The sequence below is a fragment of the Colletotrichum destructivum genome, chromosome 3 (assembly GCF_034447905.1).
Source record: "Colletotrichum destructivum chromosome 3, complete sequence".
Classification (NCBI taxonomy): Eukaryota; Fungi; Ascomycota; class Sordariomycetes; order Glomerellales; family Glomerellaceae; genus Colletotrichum; species Colletotrichum destructivum.
In genome coordinates this window covers 2,220,403-2,244,495 of record NC_085898.1, presented here as the reverse complement: position 1 = coordinate 2,244,495, position 24,093 = coordinate 2,220,403, and the positions used below count along the sequence as shown (strand labels likewise).

At 54.7% G+C, this 24,093-nt stretch overlaps 7 protein-coding genes across 7 annotated transcripts; 3 read left to right on the top strand and 4 right to left on the bottom strand.

The window, feature by feature from the left end:
• Positions 1-2,582: 2,582 nt before the first annotated feature.
• On the top strand, positions 2,583-3,606 carry CDEST_04762 (uncharacterized protein; the record flags this gene model as incomplete). The annotated part of the gene is made up of 1 exon (XM_062920921.1): positions 2,583-3,606. Exon 1 carries the CDS (start codon positions 2,935-2,937, stop codon positions 3,604-3,606), a length of 672 nt encoding a protein of 223 aa, XP_062776972.1. The 5' UTR covers positions 2,583-2,934.
• Positions 3,607-8,665: 5,059 nt separating this feature from the next.
• CDEST_04761 (uncharacterized protein) lies at positions 8,666-10,023 on the bottom strand. Its single transcript, XM_062920920.1, has 2 exons — positions 9,673-10,023; positions 8,666-9,500 (listed from the first exon to the last, which is right to left on the bottom strand). Exons 1-2 carry the CDS (start codon positions 9,763-9,765, stop codon positions 9,078-9,080), a joined length of 516 nt encoding a protein of 171 aa, XP_062776971.1. The 5' UTR covers positions 9,766-10,023; the 3' UTR covers positions 8,666-9,077.
• Positions 10,024-10,195: 172 nt separating this feature from the next.
• CDEST_04760 (Putative Knr4/Smi1 family protein) lies at positions 10,196-14,484 on the bottom strand. The gene is made up of 4 exons (XM_062920919.1): positions 13,590-14,484; positions 12,974-13,541; positions 12,834-12,886; positions 10,196-12,767 (listed from the first exon to the last, which is right to left on the bottom strand). The coding sequence occupies exons 2-4, from the start codon at positions 12,982-12,984 to the stop codon at positions 11,227-11,229; spliced, it is 1,605 nt and encodes a 534-aa protein (XP_062776970.1). The 5' UTR covers positions 12,985-13,541; positions 13,590-14,484; the 3' UTR covers positions 10,196-11,226.
• Positions 14,485-15,808: 1,324 nt separating this feature from the next.
• Positions 15,809-16,258, top strand: CDEST_04759 (uncharacterized protein; the record flags this gene model as incomplete). Its single annotated transcript, XM_062920918.1, has 1 exon — positions 15,809-16,258. One exon carries the CDS (start codon positions 15,809-15,811, stop codon positions 16,256-16,258), a length of 450 nt encoding a protein of 149 aa, XP_062776969.1.
• A 691-nt stretch (positions 16,259-16,949) lies between these two features.
• CDEST_04758 (Putative 3'-5' exonuclease domain, ribonuclease H-like superfamily) lies at positions 16,950-21,507 on the bottom strand. Its single transcript, XM_062920917.1, has 3 exons — positions 21,320-21,507; positions 20,262-21,256; positions 16,950-20,204 (listed from the first exon to the last, which is right to left on the bottom strand). The coding sequence occupies exons 1-3, from the start codon at positions 21,445-21,447 to the stop codon at positions 19,540-19,542; spliced, it is 1,788 nt and encodes a 595-aa protein (XP_062776968.1). The 5' UTR covers positions 21,448-21,507; the 3' UTR covers positions 16,950-19,539.
• Positions 21,508-21,652: 145 nt separating this feature from the next.
• CDEST_04757 (Putative LSM domain superfamily protein) lies at positions 21,653-22,626 on the top strand. The gene is made up of 6 exons (XM_062920916.1): positions 21,653-21,843; positions 21,893-21,949; positions 22,009-22,047; positions 22,108-22,135; positions 22,188-22,251; positions 22,304-22,626. The coding sequence occupies exons 1-6, from the start codon at positions 21,819-21,821 to the stop codon at positions 22,337-22,339; spliced, it is 249 nt and encodes an 82-aa protein (XP_062776967.1). The 5' UTR covers positions 21,653-21,818; the 3' UTR covers positions 22,340-22,626.
• Position 22,627: 1 nt separating this feature from the next.
• CDEST_04756 (Putative DNA-directed RNA polymerase Rpb11, 13-16kDa subunit, RNA polymerase, RBP11-like subunit) lies at positions 22,628-24,031 on the bottom strand. Its single transcript, XM_062920915.1, has 5 exons — positions 23,942-24,031; positions 23,756-23,883; positions 23,263-23,321; positions 23,095-23,205; positions 22,628-23,042 (listed from the first exon to the last, which is right to left on the bottom strand). Exons 2-5 carry the CDS (start codon positions 23,770-23,772, stop codon positions 22,855-22,857), a joined length of 375 nt encoding a protein of 124 aa, XP_062776966.1. The 5' UTR covers positions 23,773-23,883; positions 23,942-24,031; the 3' UTR covers positions 22,628-22,854.
• Positions 24,032-24,093: the final 62 nt, after the last annotated feature.

Below are 24,093 nucleotides of genomic sequence, written 5' to 3'. Positions count from 1 at the left end.
ACTTCCATCCAACGTTTGTCTGGGTTGTTGCTCGAGCATCGGTATCGCAATGGCTACGCTGGCACTCGTCTTGGCACTCACCCACACTGCGCTCTTCGTCATGAACCGGTTCGGAGTCGTAGCCCATCGTAGCCCATCTTGTCCCCAAAGGCTTTACTACTTGCGAGAAGCTTCGACGTCATGGCCAATTCAGGTTGCGGCTCCTTGTTTGGGGCTTGAGTTTCTATAGGACGTGCGCACAAACCTTGTAGTAACAGAAACAATGGCACAATGGCAGCGACGAGAAAGGGGGGAGGAGACTCGATGAGGGGAAGCTGAACGAAGTCCTGCGTCGTTGAATCATGCAAACTGGCTTGAGCCGCATTGAATATTGAGCCTCCTGGCCAGTATTCTGGACATCAGCAAGCAGCGACGTGACTATTTTCGTCTGCTTCTTCGTTCAGATGGCCGACCCTTTCTCTCTCTCTCTCTCGCAAACTTCTTCTCGTCACGATGCGTTGTCCTTTGTTCACACCCTTGTCCACGTGCTCCGTAATCGCGTGTTTGGCACCTATGGCGAGGAGGCCGGGTGTACACATTACCTAAGCTCCCGAAGCATGTGACATGCCTCACCCGTAAACGGTTAGGCCGGCCTGCGGCGGAATGTCATCCAATAACCGCTTACAAGGCCTCGCCCGACCGGGAACTTGAGGGCAGGGGAGGCGGCCAAGGGGCTTGACAGTGGGGGTAGCTCTCATCTGCCTCACTTGCTGCTGCACCGCGGGCTGCGGGTTCGCAAGCACCTGAAGTGTTGGTGGATTGCGCTATGGGTTCCGTTAGGTCGACTGTGGGAACTGTTAGCTAAGGTACCTCTCAACCTGGCCCGTCCTGCGCCGCAGCCCCAGGGTTCGGTCTGTCTTTTTTCTGGATACTAACAGGTCTCATGACCTTCTCATGCGACGCTAATGGCGGATTTTAGGTTCAACCTGGGCCACGAGAGGTCAGCAGCATCTGATCAATTTTCCTCGCGTGGCTCCGGTTCCTCTCCCTGCTCCATTTCCCGCCATGCCTGTCGTGCCTGTCCCGCCGAACCCGCCATTTTGCTTTTACTTACGGACAAGTTTGACACGGCGTGGGAAGAGGAGCTCGGTGTCCATTAACGAATGACCAGCATCCGTCTGGAAAGGGGTCGCAATCTAGGCCGGCCGGTGGGCGACTCCCCCATAGACTTCCCGGACGAGGCGACAACGCGACTCTTCGGTTCCAACTCCGGCCGCCGGGGTCGCCTTCATTGCCAGTCAGTATCGTGTTGGTTGACAAGGCATCGAATCGTTCGTGACACTCGGGCCAGGGGCAGGAGGTTACGACCGTCGGACTCGTCGCCAAGACCCAAGGTCGCGAGGTTGTGTGTCTGAAGCAAACAGAGCTTCACCAGGCCGGAACTGGAAATCGAGCAATGTCTGCCACGGCACGAGACAGTGTTCCCCTTCTCAGCCCTTCTTCGTCATTCGGACGCGCAACCTTCGTGACAAACATTGTCCAACGTCCACCATCCATCACCGCCGCCCCGGCACACGGTCTGCAGCGGGTGCCTTATCTCTGCCGAACTGAAACCTCCGAGGGGCGGGCAACGCGAGCTGCCTTAACGGGACTACAAACTTGGATGTTTGGGTTCCAGCCTCACATAAGCCGCCATCCATCCGCAACGAAACATGCTTTCCTCCTCTGATCGTCCTGGGAAACTCTCCGGCTGGGCTGAGGTCATTGTCGATCCCACGAGCGTACCATCGCAAACGACCGGCGGGCCTTGCTCCGGCGAAGCCACGACGCACGTTGTTCCTTCGCTGAGCTGGGCTGCTTGCTGGCTGGCTTCCTGGCCCTTTTGGATGGCATGAAGCATGTTATTAAGGAGCCGTGGGCCATCCTGACTAATCCACGGCTTCTCAGTCGCTGCTGGCGCTAGCTTGTCCCTGTAGTCGTCGTCCTGGATTGGTCGACCAGCCGGCCTGGTCTGTTCTGGCCTGGCTGGTATTGCAGCGCGTCCAACAAACCTGCCCCTACGGTGCGGTATTAACTGGCCACCACGAGGCCGCGCCCAAAGTCACATTCAAGTTTCGTAACCGACTGGCCGATCATTGTCCGGCTACCGTGGCTGGCCCGCCACCGATGCCGACTCTACTTTCGGGTTGGGTTGTGCATCTACCTGATACGTCCGATCCGATGCGCTTTTCGCGGCCACGTGAGCCCCAAAGTGCGGCGTATCCGCACATACGCTACATGACGCCTGGGTGCGTGTATGCGCTTCATCACGGCCTTGCTTGACTTGCATTCAAGGCCTGCAGAGCATCTCTAGAGGGGAGAAGGGGCTCCATTCCTGTTGGTTGAGACGCACAGACGGAGCCTGTCGTTGGACCACCGCGTGCGAGTTCCCATGCCGGGCCCCTGTCACGCACGCACCCGTTGACTGGCCCGCCCAGGCCATTCTTCGAATCCCTGAGCCGAGCGGGAATGCACTACACCTCGTCACCAAATTCCTCTCGCCGCAGCTGCATGACCCTGGAGTCTCCTCCGTCCGGCCGCCAACCAACGAATACACTAGTTGATGTAGCCTCTTTCAGGAAAGGGAAGGGAAGTTAGGGCATGGTTTAACGTTGGTGTATGTTGCACTCAACCAACGGCAAGTGGTCTATGAGAGCCAGTCGTCCTTCGTGTGGCATTCTACCATACATATTAAAAATGCCGCTCCCGCTTGGCCCGTTGGAGACAGGGAAGAGATGAGATATCTGACGGCAGCTACGCTATCATTCCGCCAATAAGTCTCTTGGCCTCCGTCTGAACCCTGCAACAAGGCCGACATCCTCAATTATCTCCGTGTGCCGTTCAGGAGATCGTCTTCGGTAAACCAAAACCGAAGAGGGTACAGTACATATTGAAGCCCCGCGTGCCCCGCGCTTGATGAGAGCGGGGTCTCGAATGCCCCCAAGCAGAGCGGTGCGTGGAAAGGACGGAAGACATGCCGCAAGAAAGACCGGCACGGCACACTGTCGTCCAGTCAGCGATGCGGCTGGCGTTGCTGCTGCTGCTGTTCCTGCTCCTGCTCCCTTTCGTCACACATTCTCGATTGCAAGTGGAGAGATCTCAATCTTGCTCCAACTGCAGAGACAACAGACCCGAATTGCCAGCCTGTGTGCGGCACGGGCATCGGAATGGTCAGGGCACACTCATTGTGGTCCTCGTCATTGGACCGTTCGTCACCAGACCTCCTCCTTCCCTCTGCCATGGATATGCCAAGTTGCAACAGCCGCCTGCAGCAGCAGCAGCATCTCAGTGGGGCTCCCTAAGGCCGCTTTGCGTGCCGGAAGGACGAATCCTCCTCCAACTATTCCAGCTTTCATGCTCTCAATGGACCAATTTCTCATCGGTGAGGGTCCCCATTCCGCGGCAGCCACCAAGACTCACCTCAAGTCGCCGGTGGCCAGGGCTGCCCGTCCTCCAATCAGTATCAGTACTTGCAAGTGCTGCCAAATTAGTCTGGAGAAGAACCTATTACAGTACAGTTCGTGGACGCGAATAACGCGGAAACGAGGCCCAATCTTGAGCAACGCCGCTTCGGACGACAGCATGTGATACCAAACACTGCCTCGATTCAAACGTCAATTTCGCAGCTCCAGCTCTGTGTTACTCTGAGGCAAAAGGCTCCCATTCCATTGTCCCCTGCACACACCTGCGGTCGGCTGAAGGCGTGGGTAAGGTCAAGTCGGGATCGCTCCGTGTTTTTGACTTGTAAGCTTGAGGGGTTCGTGTTCCACCTGTGTATATTTCTAGTTACATGGCGATACTGCTAAGAACCAGAGCCTTCTGTCCAACCGGACTAGGTTGTAGCCTTGCCGACAAATTTTCAGATGTCCTTCCAGCCGTCCTCACCACAATGACGTGAGCACATTGTTGCCTCTCCGCGTTCTCAGCGACAACTGTTATGGACCAAAGCTTCCCTGGCGGTTCTTCTATGGCATGAGAAACTGGCATGGCAGAGTGGGCAAAAGACAATGTTCCGAAAGAGGCTTTTTCAGACCGGACTCTGGCTGAATTAGATTCCTCAACACATCTCCCGCCGTCACCGAGACGTTCGGTATGCAGAATCCTTGTCTCCGCTTGGATCACGCAGCGGTCCTTGCCTCCTCACCGATCTCCGTTACAGGGTGTGCGGATGCATATCAGACGGAATAATACTATTCTGACAGCATGCGTCAGATGTCACTCTCGAGCAGGCAGGGCACCCAGTCTAGTGGGTTATACAATGCAACATCAATGTTTTATTACGACCCCGGGAAGAGAGCGAGACCGGCTTTCCTCTGGCCATCCGTCGATAACAATAACGACGCCTTACGCAGTGAATCTCCAACCGGTGACAGGCCCTGATCCCCCTTGTCGTTCGAGCTTGCAGGGGCCTTGTGTGAGGTTGCGTTGCCGTATATGGTGCTCAATCTTCAGCCAGGTACGTGCATCTTACTATTGGAATTTCTATCACAACTGATGGTGGCCAAGCTGCAGAAGCTCCTCAGGCTGTACACACCAACTCGAGGTTGCAATCATGCACCTACCCTCATCATCTGATGGGCAAGACTAAGACTCCTCTTCCTCTTTCATGCCCATCATCGTTGATGTTCCCTTGCGGATTACATGCGCGAGGCCCGGCTTTGGCTCGAATCGTACGACCCGTCGGTGATCTTGTCCCTGGCGAAGCATGTTGCGAAAGCCAACTCGGTCTTGCCCATGATTGAATCTTAAGAGATCGTCAATCCTGTCGTACCTACGACGAGCCCACCACTTAAGAGATCAGCTGCAGCCTACTGGTCTTCGTGAGACCGTCCAGAGCATCAGACCCTGACTGGTCGCCGGCGAGCTACTATATCTTGTCCACTTTGGTCGACCTGCATGTTGAGCTAAACCCGTATCACCACCACCAAACTCGACCCCTGCGCCGGCACGATACTTCATACAGATCGGCATGGCTGTGTTTGCTCTGCTCCTTCTGCGATGCTGTGCTGCAGAGCTCTGTGTCCCGACCGCAAAGATGTTTCATTCACCTGCATCATCGAGTTGCCTCGGACGCCTCGCCGCAGTGCGCTATCAGCCTTTCCGGGAACCAGCTGTAGCGCCCCGTCCAGATGGTGCCAGCGACATCTTACGGTGGCTTTCTGTTTCACTCGCTATGGAATCTTCGGCTGCTTCTCCCATCGACCCTTGATCTGGCACTACGGCGCGGCACTTGCTAGGCTTGCGAGCGATTGATTCCCCACTAGACAAAGGTGAGACCCGAAGGTACCACCCCATCCAGGCTGGCGACAACCTCAAACGATCCCCGGTCGTCTGTCGCGATACCGAAGGCTTCGAGCGGAGAAGACGAGGCGTGGTGCTGATCAGGGAGGCAGAGGTAAGTTGGGCGTCAGAGGAGCTGACGGTATGATGGATTGAGGCCCTCCCACGTGCTTCGCAGACGCAGTCGTTGTCGCCGCCTGCGAGCCGAGTTTTGTCGTGGCACCTTACATCAAGCCTTTCTCACGCATATAACGCTGGGTGCAAAAGCCCGTCTCCCGCCCAACAGGGTCGGAAGCAAGCGGCGGCTCCCGGGTCTACGGGGGTGTAGTAACACTGCTAATTGCTACCTGCCTATGACGGGCGGTTCTGCAACAAGGCCTGTGAGTGCGAGGATAATGTTCTTTTCTCGGCGCAAAGTTCTCAACTACCCTTTTTGGCATGTCTGTCTGTCCAGCCAGATTTTCTGGCCGACTTTTGGTGCACACAATCGTCTGAACATGGCTCGCCGACGGACGGGCTTGCTTGAAGGACAGAAGGTCGAGGAAGGCTGTCCACCCCCCCTTACCTTTTGAGTCTGTCCCAACAAATTTCCCCTTTTCCGATTCACCGCTATGTTGTTGACTGGGTTTCTGAGCGAGACAACGGCTGCTCTCCCCTGTGTTACTGAGCGATGAGGATTCGCGCCTTTGCGGTCCAGTTCTTTGAGACAAGTGTCTTGGGGCTGGATTTGGCTGGCCGGATTCTGGAATTCTTCCGCGACTCTGCATCGTTTTCGTTTTCATTCCTGCGCCTGCTCTCGTCGAGTCGGATGGAGGGGCTTCCCGATGTCTCTCTCGCCAGTTCCAGGGGCGCCCAACATGCTTCAGGTCTGGGATGATTCGGTGACGAATGCCGTAAGGGGGGCGATTCGGAAAGGCAGTCTTGCCGAACGTTTCGTGGGTAGACGTTTAAGGGGCTTCGGTCAAGACATCGGATATGCGTTGGGTGGAACGTTCTGCAGGAGCTGTGCGGACTTCGTAAGTGACATGATCGTGATAGACCTGGTGAGTGGCTTGACGTCGTGGACTGGTTGAGAAATAATACTCCAAGTGCTTCAACCGGAGAAGGCGGTATGGACCTCGCTCATCAAGCGACGAAGATGCGTTCCCTTTCTGTTGAAGACCAACCGAAGCAAATGGGAGGCATACTATGATAGATTGCCCGTTTCAACTGGTGCCTTTGGGTTTATTCTAATCCTCCTTGGGCAAAACTGCGCTGGCTCGTGTGCTCCGTCGTGCGTCACTTCTTCCTGTTTCCAGACGGCTTGACGTCGTGCCAGGATATTGTTCCTGAGCGTCTGGTCCTTACTCAATGGCACACAGAGGCTTCTGTAGGCAATACTATGTCGACCGATGTCCTTTCCGGATCGTGTTGTCTTAAATGATACGATGGCTCGAACGACCACTGTCGAGACCTGTTCTTGCCTGTTAAGAAGGGTGTCGGCGGAATCAACTTCATCCCGCCTTGCGCGTCGTTCTCTGCTCGTCGACGTGCTAATCGACTATTTCTAACTTGAACCCCGTTGTGTGTCGGAGAGGGGGGATGGGGTTGCGATTGTTCCATATTTATTTGCGTGAGAAACCGCGCTGTCGTCTACACTCTCTCCTGCCTTGGATGGCAGCGTCGCTTCTCACGTACCAACTGGGTAGCGAATGCCGATATACCAATGTCAGTCTTGGTAGCCGCGCTGACACTGCGTCTCGTTGCTTTCCCAGGGCAAGACTAGTTCAGAAAACATTACATGTCACGTTGTATCGTGGCGACATTATATAGCTGTGGCTCCAGCGACTACCTTAAGGGACATGCCTTCCGGCTCACTTTCGTGAGGGTACAATCTGCCCTCCATACGATAGATGGCTTTGTGGTACGGCCTCGATACTTTTAGCTAGTTGCGGCGAAAACTGCATCATGATATCGGGAAATTTGATGGACGCTGGCTGGCTGTCTTATAGAGTCCTCCGTGATTCTCGGTATACGAGAGAACTCTCATCTATCTCGCCCCTGCCTGGCAGAATAAGAGGGTACGGAATGTCCTAATAGCCTGGCTAGCACACATCAGGGCGGCCCGCCCACGAGCAAAGAGTGAGTGTATTAGCCATTATAAATAAAAGACATCCTAGTCTCCATCAATCAGTTTAATCTCTAGACAACTTGCAAAGATTTAGCATGTTGCCTACAACAAGTTTAGGCGTTTTTGAGATTGCTCGGTTAACTCAAGAGGCTGTGTTGCTACTGAGACGGTTTGTGTTCAAAACAACGAGAAACAATAACTGAAAGGTCTTCAGCAACGCCCTTAGTCTGTTGTTGAGCTTGGACGATAAACACATCTCTGTGTGGTCGAGTCTCGACAATTACGGCCACTCCACAGGAGCTCAGGGAGGGCAAAACGGCTATACCAGAGGCTCCGATGTCTGGGTCGCTTCCGCAGGTGCTTTGTGGCGATCACCGAGCAGTTACTGCTGCCGGTGGCTACGCCGTGGTCTTCCAAGACGATATGGATCGTTACTTTTGATCACAGAACCCTTCTCTGCCTTCTCGAAGAAATGGGCCACGAAGACAAAGCTTGCCCCCAGACTCCCAAAAAACGGCTGCTGGCAAGACTGTGAAAATCATGATCGTCAGAGACTCCAAAGCTTTTGAGCCGACGTACTTGGCATGCTTTCACTGGACCTGAAGCCTAATCTAGATACTGCCCTCGGACGCAGCGTAACGAACGGAACGGGGGACTGCTGATCGAGATGTTGACACACGGTCATCTTGTGTCAACATTTTCTGCGTTCCGAGATACAGTTTGCGAGCTTTTAGACCGATTCGCGGCAAGCCAACCTTTGCTGACGCTAAGTTTTCGACGGCGTTCTCTCTTTCCAGCAGAGTGCTGTCGTAATTATTCATTAACCTTGTACCGAAGCCACCCGACGATCGAGACCTTCCACCGAAGTAGAGCATTCAACGGGCTATGGCGAGAGAAGACCCCCCAAAAGACAACGTACAGGTTCTTTGAGGGCCTGGAGCAGGATTCTTCCGGACAGAATTGGAAGCTTTCGGTGGGACTTGGAACTCGGCTCAAGCAGAGACGGTCTGTCCCCTTGACAGCAGGCTAAGATATTGCTCCTTGTTTCCCTCTTCCGCAGCGCCCTGCAATCACAGCATCCATACTAGAGCAAACGAAAGCCAGGCAGAATTCTTTAGACAAGGTACAATGGTATCGTAGGCCGATGTAGCATCAAACCCAGTAATTGTTGTTGTGACTACGGCTGTATTTCCTATCCTAGAGGTCTCTTAGATAATACCTGAAGGAGACTACCGCACCGCCAGCAGTCGACTGGGGATACCGAGAGTTCCTTGCCATTGACGCACCGAGCTCACGGCAAGATCGATCCTGTTGTTGGAGCTCGTCTAAATGACGACTTTGCTGCAGATGGCAGTGCCGTTTCTGGGAGAGGCAGAAGCCGTTGGCTTGTAGCAGAGCATCAAGGTAAAAGGGAAACAAAGAAACAGGCAGAATATTCCAAAAGAAGGCTCACATGAGAACTGTAGACTATTACCATGCCGCCAACGTCAAACCCATACGCCTCGGAGTCCTAGTCTTGTGGTTTACACATCCGCCGCTTGTCGACCCGAATCCTTCGGTCTCTCCACCATCTCCACCTTCAAAACCATCCTGTCATCGCCCTAAGTCCTGATGCGTCTCCGGTTTCTCCACGTGGACCGAACTTCCTACAAGCCACAAACGGACCCCTTTACAGAGCGAGGTTGTAGCTGTACTCGTCCTCCATGTTCTGGCTGACCCAGAGCACGACGCTGCTCAGCCCGACCAGCGCGTTGGCCACGACGTTCTCAATGCCCATCCCAAGCGCCGGCATCTCGACGTCTCGGACGACGAACTTGAGCACGAAGACGGTGACGCCGCCCGCCATGCCGCCCGCGAGTGCTGCAAAGCCGAGGAACAGCACGACGCGCGCCTTCCACGCCACACCGTTGCCGCTGTATGAGAAGCTGTCCGCCGAGAGGCGCGCCTTTTCGACCGAGTTGATGATGAGCATGCCCAACGACGAGAAGATAAGGGGCAGCCAGTCGACGAAGTTGATGTGCGTGTCGGAGCCGTTCTTGGCCGACTTGGACCAGACGGCCGAGTCGAGCATGACGTAAAATGCGATGGAGAACTGGAGGCGCGGGAAGGAAACAATGTCAGCTGTTTTCGAGTACAACTTTGAGAACCTGGAGGGATAGGAGTTCTGGGGGAGGGGAGGTGTTTGACAGGCAGTGAGCGGCGAGCAACTAGGTTAAACGTCCCCGACAACGGATGCCAAGTACGGGGCAAAGACCGTCGCTTACCAAAGCTCCGGCGCCGTAGACGCCAAAGTTACGTGCCCAGACGCTGTTCAGCCATTCCGGCTTGCGGAACTTCCAGAGGCGCTCCTCCTCCATGATTGCGTGTGTTGGTTGTCTAATGGGATGCGTAGGTAGGATAGCTAAGTCGGCTACCGTCGCGGGACGGTTTGTTGGGGCACTCGGTGCGCTGCGTAGTATCTATTTCTTACGCAGGTTGCAAAAAGGTTACGGCTGCTCGAAAAGCGGGTGTGTATGGGTTTGTGGATGTCGTGGTCGAGATTCCGGAGGATGCGGTTCGGCCGGCGTCGTCGTCGGCGGGAGTTGGTCTGATCGGTATAAGGCTGGGGGGGGGGGTGACGAAGGTCGCCTTGACGTTGATCCGTCACAGCTGAGGCGTCACAGTCCCACCACCTGATCCCTGTCCTAGAGCTCGGTACTTCTCACGTGACATTAAGTCACGTGCGTGTCTGTTCAAAGCTATCAGGACGGGCAACGGCGTTAATGCAACACATACACATCTGATTAGGGTAGTATCCTGCTTGAATCTTCACAATCGAAGTGTCAATGACTTTTCGGATCGTAAGAGTGATTGCCTGAGCCGTCGTCATATCGATTGCTTGGTAAACCATCTTACATCCACCTAGGATACCTCATTACCAACTACAGCTCAACCTCCCTTGCCTCGACTCGACCAAGCCCGGGCCCGTATACGATATCAGACACGAAGACACAGCGTGGGCGCGGGTCTTCTGCCGTAAATCTGATCTGTGCGGACCAGGCTGTCGCGGCGTTTTAGGCTCATTCTGGCCCCCGATTTGGCGAAAGCATGGATCAGCCCTAGTAGCTTGGAATACGAGGAAATGAGGGCATTCCTGCCACGCCCCGAACCCATGCGCGCTGGCGCTAGGTCGATCTATGCTCACAACGACACGAAGGCAGTCAAAAACTCGAATTGGCCAAGGTCATCTCAGCCGACTTGTATTGAGGACTCATCCTACGCCCCCTCGGAGCGTTCGACATACAAAAGTAGACAAGAGGTCCTAATAGTACACTAACAATTACTGGCACGCCTGCCATCAGCCCACAAGTTTGTCGTCCCATACGCCTTCTCCCAGGAGACCATGGTCGGCAGGCAACCCCCGTCCAGGGACGACCGCAAAGCCGCCACCCAACTTGCTGATAACACAGGTTGGTGCAAATGTACGTATCCGCGCAGCTATGTCCATAGACTGCAGAACACTTGGAGCGGAAGAGACGTCCACCCTATGTATTCTGGTCTCGGTCCTTTCCAGAGAAAGCCCAAAAGAGAAGAAAAAAGGAGTAGAAAAAAGACTTCAGAAAAAAGCCCAGCCGCCGTGTTCCCTGATGCTCGGAAAAATAAAATAAAAGAGTTTTCAATGTTGTATGACCCCCTGCGAACGTCCTCTCATAATGATCAGAGTCACGGACGCCTCAAACGCCGATGTTTTGCTGTATGACGAGCCTTGTCGCGTAACAAGGCCCCGAGAATGGGGGAAACCGTATCGTCGTTCTGTCGTATCCAGTTTTGCGCACCTTCTAAATCTCGATCTCCTTCATTGACTCCTCCAACACCTCGGGCTGCTTGCCGTTGGCCTTGCCGTTCGTCTTGGCGGCGGGGTTGTGGTTCTCCTTGCCTTCGCCCTCCGCGGTTTCAACGTGCGATAAGAGCGACACGCGCGAACCCTTGCCGTTATCCTCGCTCGGCCGGGGGGTTTCGACTTCGACAAGCTTCGTTGGCTTAAGGCCGTTGGCCTCGAGGTCCGGCAGAGGGGTTTCCTCGGCCACTCGTGCAAGGGGACTGGACTTGCCGTAGCCAGGGCGAATTGGGCTGGCCATCGGAGATGTACCCCCCAGTCGCTGCATTGATCTTCCTCGTTGTTCGCCGTTGGGCTCGGTTGTCGGGCTCGCGTATGGGGAGTTGGCGCCGGATCCAGCAGGGGATCCGGCCCTGTTGGGGGCCACGACCGACTTGCGCTTGGCAGCTCTACGGCCATACTTCTGGTCCACGCGCCATCGCAGAATACCGAAGTAGGGAGGCTCAACACGTGTCTCCTTAAACTCCCGCAGTTTGAGCTCGTTGGTCTCCTCATCCACAAACCACTTGCCACTGGAGAGATCGTCGGCGACCATGGCGAGGAAGTGGGCCCAGGAGCGAGCAATGACGTATTTGGTATCGTAGTCACGACCAAATAGAATGATCTGTCCCCATCTTCCGTTAGGGCCGGGAGCGAGATCCACGGCCAAGTTGTTACCACCCCAGTCGCGCACAAGAGGAATCCAAGCTGGGTGCGCATAGGAGCGCTGCACTGCGTTGGGAGGGATGCTCTCCTGGCGAGAGATGAGCTCCTGGCGCCACGAACCGTTGTTCGCGGCAGCAGGCGACGCGGGTGTCCTGGACGAAGAGGCCTGGTTACTGCTGCCGAGAGCTTTGGGCAAAGCGGCGGGCCGGGCGTAGGCGGCTTCTGAGAGGAATTCGTGGTTGACCTTGCGCCACTGATCCCACTCCTGAACCATCTCCTCGCAGTCAAGTAGCATGGAGCCGAAGATAATGCCGGTGGGCATTCCCAATCGCTCTTGGCCGTCGTGAATCATCAACGACTCTCTCACGTCGAGGGGTAGAGAGCAGTCCAGCTGATGCTCCAATTCGTTGAGGTCGTTGTCGGTGCAGCCCTCGCAAAGCTGGTCCCATAGCTCAGGGTAGTGCTCTTCGGCCCAGGCGTCGATCTTCTTCCACGAATGGGAAACGGGGGGCGGGGGAGGAGAGCCGTCCTGGAAAGACTGCATAGGGACATCTCCCGGACCTTGCAGCTCGAAGCCATCCTGCTGGCTCTCGCGTCGGGCAGATTGAGACCTCAGACCGGGGGAATAGGGCGCTGACGGGTTGGGACTGGTCGGGGTGTAGGGCATGCCACCGCCTTGGTAGCTGTTCTCGCGGGAGAATCTATTGTAGTCTTCGGCAAAGGGGGCGGAGACATCGGCGCGCGATTCAGAGGCGGTCGCGACGGAGGTAAGAATGCCGCTCTGGCGGTTCAGAGGAACGTGTCGACCGGTTCGGTGGGGGGAGTCAATGGTAGAGTCTGGGATACGTCAGTTTGATGATGAAAAATACCGAAAGCGCGGTTGCCAAGTTGTCCCAAACGTACGTCGGTCGTAGCTGGTTAAATCGTGCCAGAGAGAGCGAAAAGCCGCACCGAACCTGCCATGTCAAAGTTAGTGTCTCGGCCCTCTTTTGTGTCCCAAGAAAAGGGCACAGAACGTCAGCGATAATCGGATGTCGACATACGAAGACGCCATGACTGGCGATTGATCCCCTGGTCGATTTGACGAGACAATTGATCCTGATCCGGGGTTATGGGAAAAGGGCGTGATCGGCCGGATGCGGTTGTCGAAAAACAGAGCAAGGGCAGGAGAGGTCGGGGGGTTGAAGAAAGTCGATTTACCCCTTTGGTCGTTGGCGCTGAAAGGGGTAACGGCCGAATTGTCAAAGACAGGTAAGAGGCGTCCTTGCTGCGGTCGCCTTGGTTTGATTCGGGAGGGGAGAAGTATATACGACCACGACAGGTTGTCGACTCGCAATGGAGCAAATAGGTAGAGGTGAGGACGACACACAAGGCGAGTATGAAGCCTGAGCAGGGAATTGGGAGTTGAGAGAGGGAGTATGATTCCAGTTCCAAGGAGGCGCGGTCAAGTCAGGGGCGGGCCGCGAGGATTGGATTATGTGTTTATGTCTGACGGGGGCGTGGAATTTTTAGAGTTGGGGACGATGGCGTAGGTAGTGAGCCCGTCGCCCTTCCACAGTGCCCAGTAGGGGGTACAGGAGGATTGGATAAGGCGAGTGCGGCGGTAGCTCCCTGGACAACAAGACGGGGAGCAGAACAGTACCTAAGGTAGGTAGGAACTGTACATAGGTAGACTAGGGAGGTAGGGTAGGCAAGTGTATGTGTGTGTGGGCCTTGGCACCTCACAGTCCGCCGGGAGTTTCGTAAGCACGAGAGTGAGGTGGGCGAGGTTCTGTTCTAGTCTTTGGGTCTGGTGGATATCGACGTGGTTTGTGGTACTCTAGGGGAAGGAAGGGGCCGCCCCAATGTGAGTGTTTGCCCCGTCGAACGAGGCGATGAAGGACAGTGGAACGGGATAGTAGGTAGTATGGAGGAGGGAGGAGGGAGGAGCAAGGAAGGAAGAGGGGGTCAAGTGAAAGTGGGACTTTCGGGACGGTTTAGGAGGGAAGGAAGGGGTCCCCTGATCTCTCCTTTCTCATTAAAAAAATATAACCAGAGCCTTCCCTGCAGGCGGGAGCAAAAAAAAAAGACACAAAATGAAGCGACGCAGCGGGCAGCCTAAGGTACCTACCTACCTAGGTAGACAAGAGACAGCGAGAGACAAGTCGGGACGCCGCTTCGGCAGACTGCGTTCGAGGTGAGGGTAAGGCGAGAGAGGAAGTGAGAGGAAGTGAGACTTTGACGGAGCAAAAGCAAGCGAGCAAGTGTCGGGGAGGTCGGTGATGACAGTGAGTGGGTTTGATGCGATGCTGGGCAACGACTGATATCTACAGGTACTGTACGATGTACGTATGTCGGTAGACGTGGAAGGGAACAGGAAAACCGGATGGAGTACAGCAGCAGGTTGGGAAGCTAAAACATAAAGTAAAGATAAAACGGAGAAAGTTGGCAGCGACATCAAGATGTCCAGGCAAATGATGATTAGGAGGGTGACTAGCTTGATTGGATCTTCAGGTACATTGCGACAGCGAATGCGACAGGGAGTATGTGCCACTATCATGACAAGCACAGACAGGTACACAGCTAGTTGGTGATGGCAGATCATGGTAAGGCAGTGTGGATTGGTTGGTACTTTGGGCTCTCTTGTGCTTTTGGAGGAGGGAAGTGGGATGGGATGGAATGGCATGAGCACCACCAGCCTTTCCTTTCATGCTCCACGAACCATCAGCGGTTGACCAAATTTAGTTACTTGGCAGACGGAGACTCGGAAATTTGTGCTTCGAATGGGTGCCGCTCTGTCATGATCCAGAAACCTATTGGTAGGTACCTAGACAGAGATAATGTTCACAGCTTGTACTACACATCACACAGCGTTAGGAAGGGGGGTTTCTGAGGGGTGGGATGGACGAGATGGGATTGGATCCTTCATACCCCCAATTTACCATCTTTTTGGGGGCAGGCGAGCTGCTTCCACAGGTGTCATTTGCGCTGAATGTAACTTCTCACCGCAAAGCAGGTGTAGAAATACTTATGCCCAGGAACTGCCGAGAACCTCGAGCGAATAAGATGGTAGACAGGGATGGCCGGGCCAGGCGTACCTATGCAATGACCGCCAAAAAGGACGCGCCGAGGAGAAGGGAGTGGTGGAGCTGTTCAGTGGATGGTGTCGTCGCGGCTCAGGAACGGCGTTGCTGAGACCCCTGACTAAAGGAACGATTAGCGTAGGAGCGATAGCAAGATACTTTGCAACTCACTGCACCAAGTTAGTTAACGAAGTGTAGCCGTCTAATACGCCACACGAGGCCCGTTTCTTTTCGTCCCGCTCCCATCAACTGGAGTCTGGGCTCCTCAATCCGTCATCTCAGTCCAAACGGCTGCCTCCAGGTCCTTCCTTCTTATCGGTTCCCTGTTTCTCTGGTGCCGGCTACAATGTTCTTATTTTTATTTGTTCTGTTTTACTCTACTTACAGGCTAGGGAGTCGAGCCACACTCTCGTTATCTACTGCCGCCAGGGTTGCAATGTAATGGCCCATCTCGATGTGGCCCCGTTTGATATCAGTCGTTACGCAAGGGCATGAACCGTAATTAGATAGGCGATTCGTTTCCCCTCTCAAGCGCATGCGATTCACATATCCAGCAGGCTTATTTCGTTCCCACTCCCTGGACCGCATCAATTGTACTCATCTCCATGTCTGATTACCGTCAATTGGATCACTTCAATGGCGCCCCAGAGCTCCTCGGAACATGCCTTGTTGGCGGCCGCCCCCCCCCCCCCCCCCCCCTCTTCGATTTTAACATTGCTGAGATGGCTAGCCCCAAGCCCCGACAGCAGCTGGGACGTCGGTCTCGGACTTAAACCAGACTGGTGAGAAACCGACGAATGTAAAAAGAACAAAGAAATGGTTCGTCTTCTAGGCGCATTCCACGAATTAACCGATGGGACAGCAGAGACATTCCGCGTTGCCTCTCGACCCACCGGCGCCCGAAACGAAACCCAGACGAGCGGACTGTTTGCTGCTGGATCGCCAAATGATCATTGTCAGTTGCTGCTGCTTCACGGGCCACGCTCCCATGTCATGCTGGAAGACGTCTTGAAACATGCAGGGCTCGAAATGAGTGCCGGCCATTCGACCCGGCCTCCCACTCTCCCCTCACTGACTCTTACACTGGAATATTTCCGACGACTCCAGGTTAAACCACCCCGACTCGTCTTGCGACAGAAGTGTAATAATCCAGGGTCGACAGCGAGGTGTGAGGCGTGCCCGGCGCCCGACAAGCAGAGCCTGTGCACTGACGGCAGCTGGATGCGAGTGCTGAGCGATGCGCCGCTTGAGATAGCGCTGCACTAGGGACGTCACCCCGACGTTGCGCACGGCGACCAGCAGCCAACGGGCAGACGCTGACGGCGGCTGCGCGCTATTTCGATCGACTTGTTTGTAAGCTCCAACAGAAGGGGCAGATAGCTACTTACCTAGGTACCTATGGAGAGGTAAGCGGGAGGAGAGGCTACACTAGCGCTAACGCAACGACGAGGGGGGAAGGGACGTCTCACGAGAGAGGGAGAGCATTCGGCGGCCGTTTCGTGTGGCATCTTTTCTTCAACATTTGACTGGCCAACGTTTCTTTTGTCTTCTTCTGCGGCGCCTTTTTTTTCCCTCATGTTTCTCCCCGTCTCTTCCCATTACCTGAGTCGTTCAACCCCGGCCACCCTGGACAGTTGCGATCTCACTGACATGTGGGGTTCTCGTTGCCACATTTATTCAGGCCATTTCAGGTCTAGCGCTCAAACAACGCTGCTGCACTGATGCAGCCGCCTGCAGGTTTCGCGATGACTTTCAGCTGATGATTGCCTGCTGGATGCTGAGAAAATTCAACCCTGAAAAATGTCGGCGAGGGGGATTCCGGCCCTATGTGTCGGCGGCCGAATGAATCCGTGACGGACAAACTCACACTCACAACGAATATTGCTGCGGTATCTATTCTTGTTTCTCGCCCCCCGCCCCCCGCCCGCTCGTTCGCGTTGGCAGGGAACGTCCGACTTGACAATTCTCACGTTGGAGTGTCATCCGTGTCATCTGAAGTCTACGCTGGCCTGGTGGACGGCTGAAGCCACTTCGCCTTCGTTTGCGCACAACACGTTCAAGGTAAGGCCTCTCGCCGTTATCACCCATATATTCGCGATGAACGGTTGTCCTTGGACCCCTGTCGGATCGGCCTTCGTCCCACGTTGACCACACCGCCAGCAGAAAGTGGTCCCACTCCATGTGATCACTGATACCTCCCAGCTGCGGGATGGCCGATAACCAGGGCGTAGGTTCAGCTTCACAAGTCGTTGCTCAATGAAGGGTGTTCAGTCCACAGCTCGATCCCGCCGTTGCCTGAAACTCCAGACCCCTTCTTTCTCTGTGGGGGTTCCACCTGTCGATTGGCAGTATGTCGAAGGAATCAATCCCTTTATTGCACCACTTGAATCGATACGAATACCGGGTAGATAGCGGCTGTCTTATTTCGTTTCTCCATGATACTGAAACCCAAGTATCTTGTGGCTCGGCTCCGATGACGAAGGTCGCCCGTTTCCCAAGCGAACTCGCTCGTGTCCCTGACGTGAGATCGAGAGCGACGTCGTCATCTCTGAACCCCTTCCATTTCGACGAAAATTCGAGAATCTCAAACGACGTGCGGTGCAAATTGGGTGTGGCTTAAGCTTCAATCCGCCCCCACATTGGCGCCACTGCTCATTTCCCATCGCCATTGAACCTTCAGCTCGATACCATTCTTGGACTCAACGACAAACCTGCCCGACAGCATTGCTTGGCTATCCACCAGCCGCGGCGATAAGCTTTCGTCTTCCATGGGCCGATCGGGTGGCGGCATCCATGCGCGCTGTAGCGTGTTTGCGTCGACACAAGACATATCCACGCGAGTGGTCTGGACGTCGTATGTGCTGGACCAAACGCTCCTCACAAGTCGCCTGCGGATGTGACGCGTACATACAGCGATCTCAGTGTGGAAAAGAGGCACGTCGTCGAAATACGAGATGGGGATCCACATACCCACTCCAATGTCTTGTTGTCTACCGTTGTGTCGCGGGCCGGCCGCTGGCGTCTTACGCCGTGGCTCGGGCACAGACAAGGCCGACGCCGAATATGGGGTCGGATTCGCAGAGCCATCGGTCGCCGTTGCTCATCCCGTGGCGGAGACCTCCATTGATGATGCATGGAAGATGAAAGCAGCCGCAGTCGCATCATTGAAACTACCCGAGCACATCGCACGAACACCGAGCGCCCTTCACTGTTTACAACATATCATCCATCTCCTGGAGAGCTAGCTGCCTGGAGAGCTGCCGAGACGACGCAGCCTTATAAAGATCGATTTCAGACGGACCGTTAGCAACTTCGACGTTGCACATGTCGCGTGGGCGAGATGAGACGATGGATGTACCGCCTGGGAAAGTCCGTTCGCAAGCTACGACGGGTTCGGGATGATGTTCTCCTGTTGTGGGGGACTATCGAGGTCTGTCTGTTCGCTGCTCGTTTGCTCGGCCGCCCCGGACATGTCCGCCCGACCCTCGAAAATGGCATTGTCACGAACAACCTCACTCTGGTGTGTCGGAGCAGCATATGATGGGGCAGCAAAGCCTGAATGGTCAGAGCTGAGTATATACACGTCGTACCTCCAGCAGAGGAACGACGTTGCGGACGACTTCACAGCCACGAGCTTAAACAAGACGTGTAACGGTGGCACGCGATTCGCGCAATCCCATACGCCCGATATCCCGTCTCCCGTTATGTGTTTTATCCAACATGGCATTCCCCTTGCCCGCCGACAGGCACGGCCTGTCATCACGTTGCGGCCATCGTGGCCAGGATGGTCTCTTAACGGACTCGCCCGTTGGCTAATGCTTCTCTTCGTGACAACTGGCCCGCGGGCAGCAACCAATTCGCTAACCAGCCCAACAAGAACATCCCGGTGACTGAGTGACAATCCCTCCCCTCTTCGCCACGTGCGACGACCTGGCGCTCTCCGATAGGTGTACATTCAAGGGACGAACCAACTTTCCCCATGCCAGAGTTGAGAGTCCTCGTCATACTCTTGAGTCGGAGGGCCTCTCCCACCCCGTGTTTGATAAAAGTATTGATAGGGGCGGGTATGATAACCATGTCACCCTGGTTACCAGACAATCATTCGACCACCGCGCCCATCTGAGCAGCTTCCGGATCCAAAGCCCCTGCTGACCTCTGTTCCAATCTTTGGTGGTCGACGAGGGGCACTTCGACAAGTACAAGTGCGCGAATGACGGCCCAATGACATGTCGATCACGAACTCTTCCGAATGAACATGCAAGAGCTTCACATCCTCCTCAAGCTGACGTACGGTTCGGCACAAGCGACCAAGCGCGCGGCGGACTCGCGGCCTCGCCGTTCGAACCTGGTCACGCATTTCCAGCAATGGCAACGGATGTGGTGTGCGCGTGAACATCGTGTAACCAATGCGGGTATCTCTATTGTGGTGAATCTGATGCTTGACTGAACAACCCTTGTTTTTTTGTTGTTTTTTGGGGAGTTTTTTCTTTTTTTGCACTCGACGCAAGACTCCTCCCCCCCTCCCGTGACGTACGCGCACGCGTCATTCAGGCGACCGACGGTGTGTCGACGATGTCGGGCTTGTGAGCCTCTAACATCAAGGCCTTATATCTGCCCTGGAGGACTTCTTTTGGGAGGAGGTGCAGGATCTCGTTCCGCAGCCGCTTCTTGTCGAACGGCAGCTTCTCTAGTTTGATGGCTTCCAGGATGTAACTCACCACAGTGTACGTCTGCAGGGGCGGGTCCCGCAGGATCTTTGCGATGACGTCAGGCGGAAGGTCTCCGTTGTTCGCCCAGATGTAGTATGCGCGTACGGCGGATGGTGTGGCGCGAAGAGTCTTGACACTGGCCCGGTAGTTGACCAGCTGCTCGTCAGCAGCAGTGACCCTGGGATCTCTCTGGCGTTGTTTGGGAGAGGCGATCGGCGCCGCCCTGATACTCTCGGCAATCGACTGGCCCTCAGGCTCGATTTGCAGGCTCTCTCTGATAGCCTCGACTTGCTTGAGCGAAAGGACCGCAGTCGACCCACGATCATCGGGATCACCGGCTACGGCGGTATCATTTGCCGCCGTTATGAATTGTCCATCCGCGAGCTGGATCGGTTTGTTGAGCTCGGCATCGGGCGGCCGTGGTGGAGTGGGGTCGAGTCTCTCCCGCTTCTCCTCGAGGACGTGGTACAGCTGGAAGCCAGCGTATGCATCCGAGGCCGAGTCTAGATGGAACTTTAGCAAGGAATACGTTTTGGCGAGGCCTCGGCAGAACAACTTACACATGAGTTGACTCATGTTCAAGGGTTGCGACCAGTCACTCGACCGGACGTCGGCGCCCTTGAACAAGGGTAGCCCAAGGTGTTCATGGACCAGCGAGGCGAGAGTCACTAGTCTCTTGTTGATCAAGTCAACCCGACCATTGCCAGAGTATTTCACGAGTTTATACAAATGACTGAGCTCGCCGAGGCCCTTTGTGTCGACGCCCAGATGGGTCCGCATCCGTGTGCAGTCCCCCTTGATAGCCACACCGACCTTTTTCACATCGGCATTCTCCATGAGTTTCCGAAAGGTCGGCGCAACCAAGTCATCGTTGGGGAACAGAGCGACGTGGAACAGGGCAATGCGGCTCTCGTTGGCGAGCTGGATCAGGGAGACGTTCCTTTTCGGGCCCGCATCCTTTCTGGCATCCGAAGACCATTCGAGATCCAATCCGAGCACCTTGTCATCCACAAAATACTGACATACTCTCTCCATCGTTTGCTTGCTCCTGCAATAATGAACCTTCACCTTTCTCTCGCTCCCATCGCAGGAGGGGCCTCGATAGAGTGCGTATGACCAGAACGACTTCGCAGAGTCCTTCTCCGCGCTCTGCGCTTCGCGGAAATCCTTGACCGAGATCTTGAAGTCCAGGCTCGTGATCGGAGGCTCCACGGGCTCAACATTCCCCCTGACTTCCGCTCCGCCCTTGTCCTCCCGTGTGGCACTATTGACGCACGCCACAGGCGGATGGGGTGTGGGAGAATCCGTGTCTGACGCGGACTGATACTCAGAAGCGGTAAAGAAAAGCGCGTCATCGTCCGAAACGACAGTCTCGTGGTCTGATTCTGCAGCTTCAGCAACCTGACTGGCGTATGGCGGGGTCGTATGCAGGGAACGTAGCAGGTCGACTCGGGGATGTGACGCTTCGTCTCGCGTCGTAGAGGCGAATGTGATGCCATGGTTGGGATTCCAAAGCTTTATAGAGGACGGTGGATACATGGCTGATTTGGAGCGTCTATTGAGTTATATACCGTGTTAGTCGAGAGCTCAACGCGGACTGGGTCGGGGAGTAGCGTACATTTGAATGAGAGACCACGGTATCGATCGTAAATGATACAAAGTAGAGGTGCGACGCCCAGAAATATTCATCACCGCCGCTCTTCGGTTCCGGAAAGAAAGCGCAGCGCCATATTTGCCACCAGGCATTGGCGCGACGGGTGAAGAACGGGTATTCTTCAGGCAGACGCGTCGTAGGAGTGATTGTAGGGGTTTAATTAAAGACGAGCGGGAGGTGATTCGCGACTTGTTAGCGGATCCCCCTTGTGGGATGTGGCTTAGTCATCTACCACTAGTCGCGCAGTCACCTGACATCGCTCCTACGTTCACCCCTCCGGCCCAGGTGCACGGCGTCCATCATCTCAAGCTTAGTGAACGACACGGCGACCGACAAGTATCTCCGCATTAAGACCATTATACAACCGGTTAAACGCCTCAGACCCCTGCGAAGCCTCACGATATAATTCTACAGAGAATTATCATCACACCACTGTCTTGAAAGGCGAAATTCAAGCGACAAAATGGCGTCACAACTCCTCCCTTTGGGTGAGTGACCAGGCCTATAGACACACGTACTAGCTGCTAACCAGCTCAGAACTCATCGACAAGTGCGTTGGATCGAGAATTTGGGTCGTTATGAAGGGCGACAAGGGTATGTTGGTCTTTTCTGGGCTCATGCGGGTCTTGTGATTGACTTTGTGGGATGGACAGAGTTCAGCGGCACGCTCCTCGGATTTGATGACTACGTCAGTGAGTGAAGATCAAGCTCGACCTCATCATCCAGTGGGACGATTGCTGACGGGCTGCTAGACATGGTGTTGGAGGACGTCACAGAGTTGTAGGTGGTCAGACTATGCGAGACGGAAATATCCCTGCTAACTTCAAGTCAGTGACTATTCGGGAAACCACACAAAGCTGCCCAAGATCCTCTTGAACGGCAACAACATCTGCATGGTAGGATTTTTTCAAAATCATGTATCACTGTACGTAGCTGACAAGCGAACAGCTTATTCCTGGAGGAGAGGGACCGGTGACCGCATAAAGCACATTCGGGCAAGGAACGGCATTGAACCAAGGCAACCCCTCGGCTCGTAGACAGGCCATGGCTATCATGTGCAAGCCCTACGAATCATGTGCGAGTACCACGAAGGCCGATATCTGCAGGAAGTGAGATGTCCGAGCAGAACGCAGCACGAGAGCTAGCACCAGGCGGCCCCAGCAGTCAGAGTACAGGTCATTAAGTGAGTTCTTGAGGGACTAAACATAACCCACCCATCGGAAATGTCTTAGAAACGACTTTGGGGACACCGCGTAGTTGATGAAGTAATTTGCAATGATCAGCCTCTTCTCAATTAGGAACCTTTTCCGTCGCCCAAAGGGCCAAGGGAAGGAATTAAGGAACGCGAAAACCAAGTGTGACGATTCCCCCCCCGTACCAACTTTTGGTATCAGACCATTATTTCTCAGTGACTTCCATGTCCGCCTCAAACGCCAAGAAAGAAAGAATATACAGCGAGTCGTAAACTAAGCCAAAGCCCGACAACGCGCCCCGATTCATTAACCCTGCTGATTGGAGCGGCCTGCCTCGACCATGCGGCGAAGCTCGAACTCGCGAGTGAACTCGCGGCTCAGGTGGGACAGGTCCTGCATCAGCTTCTTGATGACCTGGACGAGGGCCTCCTTGGCGGTGATCGAGCCATCCGTCTGGACGCGGATGAACATCTCGGGAACATTAGGATGAGCGACTGTAGAAAGGAATGGTCAGCATATGTCTCCGAGAGAGAATGGATGACGTGCTCTTGTAGCCGGCCATGAGGACGTTCTTGTGCGCCTTCAGGTGCTCGGACAGGAGGTTGCCGAGCGTATGGTCCTCCTTCTTGATGATGAAGTCGGAAGTGTTGGACATGCCTGCGAGCGGGTCAGTTCATGAGGGCATCAATCGTGGGGGCGGCTAAAGAAGCGTACCAGAGAAGACCTTCTCCTCAATCTTCTTCTCGCCATCACCGAGGAGGAAGAGCTCGAAGCTGGTGAGGAATTAGTTTCAACTTTCGCACATAATGTAATTCCGAGAAAGAAATATTTGCGGGGATGGCGCTTTTGTGGCATGATAGATTTGATATTCAGAAGTGCAAGATGTTTCGGTAGCTGGGAAGGATGGTGGCTTGTGGTGATGTAGTGCTCGCAGGCTTGTGAGAGGACAGAGGTCTGATGGCTGAGTTTCAAGAGTGACCCTTATCCAGAGACTCGAGTTCACTATGCAGAAAAGCGACCGGCCTGGCAGTCTGGAGGGCACAAGATCATGAAGTCATCAAGAGACAGCAGTTGGCTCAAGGGGCAGAGCCCCATGAAGCTCCACATGGCCAGGCCGCAGTGCCTAATGAGTTCCTCATGCCTCAACCTGCCAGACCATGGCTTCTTCCGGTAGGATGTAGGTTTCTTAATGCTTGCTTCGTCTTACCGGTCGGGGGCGTTCATCTTGGCGAAATAAAATGCTGAACAGTAAAGTTGAGCAAATGTTGATGTTTTAGGAGAAAGCAAACAAGGGCCAGCAGGCAGAAATTGTTGCACTTAAAGATCAATATAAGCCTAGTAACTGTAAGTATGTATATATATGTCTTTGTCTTGGAATGCCCTACTGGCTTACCTTTCAGTTGGTATTGCAATGTTTTGCAGAATGGCGTTGATGGATGGATGAGAGATGTTTGATGAGTGGACTAGGCAGGTTGAGAGTGCTGAAGGCCAATGTCACAACAGTGGGTCACTCAAGTGAAGAATGGTGGGCTGCGCCACATTTGT

Bases quoted from the DNA above. Each gene is read 5' to 3' on its own strand.
- CDEST_04761 (XM_062920920.1), bottom strand. From the start codon at position 9,765: ATGGAGGAGGAGCGCCTCTGGAAGTTCCGCAAGCCGGAATGGCTGAAC. The intron at 9,501-9,672 runs GTAAGCGACGGT...CCGCGCCTCCAG, and splicing joins TCTACGGCGCCGGAGCTTTG to TTCTCCATCGCATTTTACGT.
- CDEST_04760 (XM_062920919.1), bottom strand. The intron at 12,768-12,833 runs GTACGTTTGGGA...GACGTATCCCAG, and splicing joins TTTAACCAGCTACGACCGAC to ACTCTACCATTGACTCCCCC.
- CDEST_04758 (XM_062920917.1), bottom strand. From the start codon at position 21,447: ATGCCTGGTGGCAAATATGGCGCTGCGCTTTCTTTCCGGAACCGAAGA. The intron at 21,257-21,319 runs GTACGCTACTCC...ATAACTCAATAG, and splicing joins CCGTGGTCTCTCATTCAAAT to ACGCTCCAAATCAGCCATGT. The intron at 20,205-20,261 runs GTAAGTTGTTCT...AGTTCCATCTAG, and splicing joins GAACATGAGTCAACTCATGT to ACTCGGCCTCGGATGCATAC.
- CDEST_04757 (XM_062920916.1), top strand. From the start codon at position 21,819: ATGGCGTCACAACTCCTCCCTTTGG. The intron at 22,048-22,107 runs GTGAGTGAAGAT...ACGGGCTGCTAG, and splicing joins CGGATTTGATGACTACGTCA to ACATGGTGTTGGAGGACGTC. The intron at 22,136-22,187 runs GTAGGTGGTCAG...ACTTCAAGTCAG, and splicing joins TTGGAGGACGTCACAGAGTT to TGACTATTCGGGAAACCACA.
- CDEST_04756 (XM_062920915.1), bottom strand. The intron at 23,206-23,262 runs GTACGCTTCTTT...ACCCGCTCGCAG, and splicing joins TGAGGAGAAGGTCTTCTCTG to GCATGTCCAACACTTCCGAC. The intron at 23,043-23,094 runs GCACGTCATCCA...TCCTTTCTACAG, and splicing joins CCTCATGGCCGGCTACAAGA to TCGCTCATCCTAATGTTCCC.